Consider the following 5,278-nt stretch of genomic DNA (forward strand, 5'->3'; position numbering starts at 1 on the left):
GACCAGAGCAATACAGCGTAGTATGGTAGTCTGATCTTAGCATCATACTTCTGCCTACTTCACTCTACTCTCTCTGAGTTAGCCACTCCCAAGACAAAGCACTTAGCTTCACTCTTGCAACTACCAGAACTACACAAGTGAGTGCTGGGGTTAGGGTTAGAGTTAGGGTCAAGGGCGATACCTTGACAAGAAGGATGGCTAGTAATCTACATTGATGACATCCTCATCTATTCCACTGACCATGCAGAACATCGACAATGTACTCAACTGGTTCTCCAGCGTCTGAAAGAATCAGATCTGTTTCTCAAACCCAAGAAGTGCTTCTTTGACATATCAGAAGTCAAATTTCTAGGGTTTATTCTCCGACCAGGACAAATAGGGATGGCAGAAGATAAGGTATCAGCAGTACTAAATTGGCCAAAAATTGACAGTGTCAAAGCACTGCAGCAGTTCCTAGGTTTTGCCAACTTCTACCACCAATTCATTCCAGGATATTCCAAAGTTGCACAACCTCTATTCGACCTATTGGTAAAAGGGATCAAGTGGAGATGGACTAATGATCACGACAAAGCCATCAATCAACTCAAGGAATGTTTCAAGACTCAACCACTTTTGGTACAACCTGATGTTACTAAACCATTCCAAATAGAGTCCGATGCTTCCCTGAAAGCTTCTGGCGGTACCCTATCTCAGAAAAAATCTGATGGAAAATGGCATCCATGTGCTTTCCTATCCCAGTCATTCTCTCCCATAGAACAACGATACAAAATCTATGATCGAGAACTCTTGGCAATCATCAGATGTTTCAAACTGGCGATACTACATTGAAGGATGACAGAACCAGTGGAAGTATTGACAGATCATATGAATCTGACCTATTTCAAAGATCCCCAAAAATTGAACCCTCGACAGGCATGATGGGCATTGTACCTGTCTATGTTCAATTATTGTCTTTGCCATGTCCCAGGAACTCGTTTAGGCAAAGCAGATGCCCTATCATGCATTGATCAAGATGCATCTGAAGGAGGGGGTGAACTCCCTGTGGAAGAAGTCCTTCTTCCATCAGAAGTCTTCATCCAAGCCATTTAGAACCTCGAACCCATCAATACAGACATCAAACAATGCATCTTGACCTGCAAAACAAAGTACAGCATTGCCGATCACGGTCTTTGGCTAGCATTACAGCACACTTCATCCACAGACAAGCGTAATCCTCCTAACTGGGATATTCAAGATGACTTGCTAGTATTCAGAGGACAAGTCTACATACCCAAGGACACCAAACTTTGACAGGACCTCATCCAGGAAGCCCACAATTCCCCTACCACAAGACACCCTGGATGATACAAAACACAAGAAATCCTTCAACAAACCTATTGGTGGCCCACCCTTGCTCAAGACATCAGTGAATACATTACTGGCTGTGCAATTTGCCAAGAAAACAAGATCGTCACACATAGGAACTCACCGGATCTAGTACCCATCTCAATAGAACATCACCTTCCATTCCAATCCATCGCCATGGATTTCATCATGGACCTTCCTCAGAGCAATGGCTTTGACAGCTATCTGATAGTAACTGATCATGACTGTACCAAGGTCTCAGTATTCATACTCTGCAACAAAACAGTTACAACATCCAAAACTGCCACCCTGTATCAGAATCATGTCTTCCGATGATTTGGACTACCTGTCAAAGCTATCTCCGACAGAGGACCACAGTTTGCATCACAATGTTCAGAGAACTATGCACTAAATTAGGCATCAAACAGAACATCACCAGTGCGTTTCACCCTCAAACTGATGGACAGTCAGAATGCGTCAACCAAGACTTGGAACTGTATCTTCGGATCTTTTGCAATCACCGAGCAACAGACTGGACACATCACCTGCCGCTAGTGGAATTCGCACATAACAATAGATATCATGATGCAATCAAGATGTCTCCCTTCCAGGTGCTCATGGGTTACCAACCTCAGCATAATATTCCCACTATGGGAACAACTGATGCTCCGGACATTGCTTCTAGACTCACCCAGCTAGCACATCTTTGCAAAGAGATCCAATCCAGTATTCAACCAGCAGAAGAAACAGTCAAGAAACAGAATAAGGACAGGTTTGTTGAATACATACCTGGACAGAAGGTATGGCTGGAAGCAACCAACCTCAAAGGTCTCCACCCAAAAGCCAAACTTGGACCAAAGTGCTATGGACCCTTCACCATCGATCAGAAGCTGTCATCAGTAGTTTATTGGCTGAAACTACCACCCAAATAGAAGATCCATCCAGTGTTCTATGCAGGATTACTCTATCCTTATTCGGAAACAACAATGCACGGGAAGAACTACCTCCGACCTCCACCAGAACTAATCAAGAACCAGGAGGAGTTTGAAATTGAATGTATCATTGATTCAAAGACAGTTGGCAAGCAAACACTGTGCCAGGTACAATGGAAAGGATACCTGGCCTTGGACGACTCCTGGCTACCGAAAGCCGAAATATCACATGCCAAAGATGCTTTGACAGACTTTCTGCAACCAAACAAAGGGTGACTCTTTATAAAAACCATCCTTCCTTGGTCTACCCAAGGGCATCCACTACCATCCTTACTGCACTCCTTATCCTCACCTGGTTCCTTGTTGCCGTCCTCGTCCTCATCCTCACCCTCGTTTCAAAGAGACCTACAATGTCACGTGATGACCCACAGTGACTCTACCCTAGACCCAAAACCTAACCCTAAACCCTACTGTACTCACTATCTGAAAGCTTCTCTAAGTAACGGCTTGAGGGTGGTTCACTAGAAGAGGGCGCACACTGAGTTTAAAGCAGGTGAATGACTATAACTAGTCTGGCCCTAACTGGCACAGACCTACTAGCTTATATACATGCTGGGTAAGCCCCCCTAATACTGTAAGACAAGACCCCTTGGTACTTGTGCTCACTACCCTATTGGCTATCTACTGACAACTGCTGACTATCTTACTAACCGGTGTGGATGACAAATCCCTGAGCTGGAGTCTAACTAAAATATCAGGTGACGTGTGAGTCTTGACCACTAAGCGATGCTGAGTAGAATTGCTTAGTGAGCTGTCACCTGATTGACAACCACATCCTGGAACCTTCTAGCTCATTCTCTACTATTCTGTGGATACTCCGGTATGCATCTAATCTATATCTAATTGCTATCTGATAAGATAAGATAGGCACGCACTTATTCTGGAATATATTTGAAAAACTGTGACATACAAGGTCAAAGTTATCCTCACCTGCCAACTGACCACCCCCATTGTGGACCAGACCCCCGAGTGGCCCTCAGGAGTACAAGTAATGTCCCCTGTCAAACTCACCCCAAACCCCTTTACTGATCTACTTAGTGGTGAACCAAATCACTCCCTTCGCCACTGTTGCCACCACCATCATCGAAAACCACCCCCACCTCCTTCTCCTAGCCCTTCTGGGCCTCATCCTCACCACTCTCCTCTCAGTCCTTGCCCTTGCCCTTATCATCCCCCTCCTCCTTCGTCTCACAATCCAGCACCTGGAACACAAACACCAGTGGGCCTTCAACATTGCCACGACAGCTCAGCACCCCCTCCCGCATACCACCACCACTCTCCCCATCATTGCTGCCAATCGCAACAGCAACAATCCAACACAGGTCTAATTTGAGTACATAAGGGAGCACCAAGATTAGTAACTGGGGTCTTGCTTTGTCTGTAGTAGTTGCCTGTGTTTATATTCTGCTTCTAATCTTTTTAAAACAAATCCTCTTTCTCTGTTTCCCTATGCCGGCTGAACAAAACATGCGCACTAGGAACAACAATGCGACTCAGAACCCTGATCTGCGGTGTCGCCCTCTGGCTCCTAGGCATGACAATTCTCCAACAACTGGTCCCCAAAGAGTGCCAACCCCTTACCCTTCCCACCTCCAGGCGTTAGAAGAATGTTTCACAGCAGGGGTAATAGAGATGCCCACTCCCATTCGGCCAATCCTAAGCTTCCCTTCCCAGCAGGAATCCGATGACTTGTCACTAGAATTTCTTGATGAAGAAGGCTTCTGCTATCCATTCGCACCCCTGTCAAATGTTACTTGTTGGCCATTCCTAATCCCAGGACCCCCAGAATCTTCCAACAGTGATGCTATAGTATTACATCAATTCCCCAGACCGCTGGAGATCCCTCACAACACCTCGGAAGTGTCCACCGGGTCCTATCATATCGCCCCTGCACAGGTTTTCCCATCCTTGTCGCCTATGAATGTCTCTTCCTCCCCAAATCCTGACAGTCCGACTGCTGTGACTACTGACTCTCCCAATATGCCACCTCTTGCCTCTGATGTCTCTGACAACGGTAGCCTCGACCACACTCCCAACCTGCAACTACTAGCTAATGTCAGCAAGTACGTCATAGCATCCGAAGGACACAGCAGTGATCCCCAGGAGTTTGTGGTCTACAGTGACAATATCATCTGATGTCCCTCCAACGACATTACCTGGTCTTGGCAATCCATTCCCTTTGACACCTCTACCCCGGTTCAAGATGTCAATCCCTTGGAATGTGTACTACCCCACTTCCATGGAGCATATACTACCACCATTACTTGATCTCCTATGGGCATTCCTATCAATGGGAATCCTGCATTTGGATTACGACAGGTCTCGACAACTGCAGCAAATGCACTCCAAACCGCTGAACCTGTAGGGAACTGGGACTCTTCAGACAAGGAATGGGAGGAGGATACTTGGGAATACTTGCTGACACAAGATGATAACTTGTTGGAAAGTCTTTGGGCGTCGCTACAAGACATCAAGGATCCCGGCGTGACTTATGAAGTCAATTGCTTCAGGGCTGTTGATGCAAAGATAGATCTCCTACTTGCCATACGACGATCTATAGGGGTGGAACTCATTTGTGCAGAAGAAGAAATGAGCCAATGCTGGACATGCCTTAGAGCGGCCAACTTGGAGGAACGTCTCAAACAACATGAATTCTCCATTATCACTCCCCCCTCCAGCGCCATGCCTTGATGTCTTCGCTTCTGTATAAAATGTGAGGTGGATGGACATCTGCAAAGTGAGTGTTAGCATTGGCTATGTTCTTTCTGCAGACTCCTACATCCTTGTCATAAATTCCGCACCACCATCAAAGTCCAACCGGGACAGCTCCCTTGTCCTACCAACGAACCTGGGTACCTACAAGAATGACATGCTCAATGGAAACTCTGAACGACAAATCTGGAGAGGGGGGTAATGTTACAGCATGAGAGGGGGGTTCTTTT

The 5,278-nt window shown here is 46.2% G+C and overlaps 3 protein-coding genes across 3 annotated transcripts; all 3 read left to right on the forward strand.

The window, feature by feature from the left end:
- Positions 1 to 1,940: 1,940 nt before the first annotated feature.
- FIBRA_09447 (uncharacterized protein) lies at positions 1,941 to 2,552 on the forward strand (the record flags this gene model as incomplete). The annotated part of the gene is made up of 2 exons (XM_012321744.1): positions 1,941 to 2,243; positions 2,277 to 2,552. The coding sequence occupies 2 exons, from the start codon at positions 1,941 to 1,943 to the stop codon at positions 2,550 to 2,552; spliced, it is 579 nt and encodes a 192-aa protein (XP_012177134.1).
- Positions 2,553 to 3,785: 1,233 nt separating this feature from the next.
- Positions 3,786 to 4,472, forward strand: FIBRA_09448 (uncharacterized protein; the record flags this gene model as incomplete). The annotated part of the gene is made up of 1 exon (XM_012321745.1): positions 3,786 to 4,472. The coding sequence occupies one exon, from the start codon at positions 3,786 to 3,788 to the stop codon at positions 4,470 to 4,472; it is 687 nt and encodes a 228-aa protein (XP_012177135.1).
- A 138-nt stretch (positions 4,473 to 4,610) lies between these two features.
- On the forward strand, positions 4,611 to 4,929 carry FIBRA_09449 (uncharacterized protein; the record flags this gene model as incomplete). Its single annotated transcript, XM_012321746.1, has 2 exons — positions 4,611 to 4,832; positions 4,897 to 4,929. 2 exons carry the CDS (start codon positions 4,611 to 4,613, stop codon positions 4,927 to 4,929), a joined length of 255 nt encoding a protein of 84 aa, XP_012177136.1.
- Between the last annotated feature and the right edge of the window lie 349 nt (positions 4,930 to 5,278).

This window comes from Fibroporia radiculosa, assembly GCF_000313525.1.
Source record: "Fibroporia radiculosa TFFH 294 genomic supercontigs, scaffold44897, whole genome shotgun sequence".
Taxonomy (NCBI): Eukaryota; Fungi; Basidiomycota; class Agaricomycetes; order Polyporales; family Fibroporiaceae; genus Fibroporia; species Fibroporia radiculosa.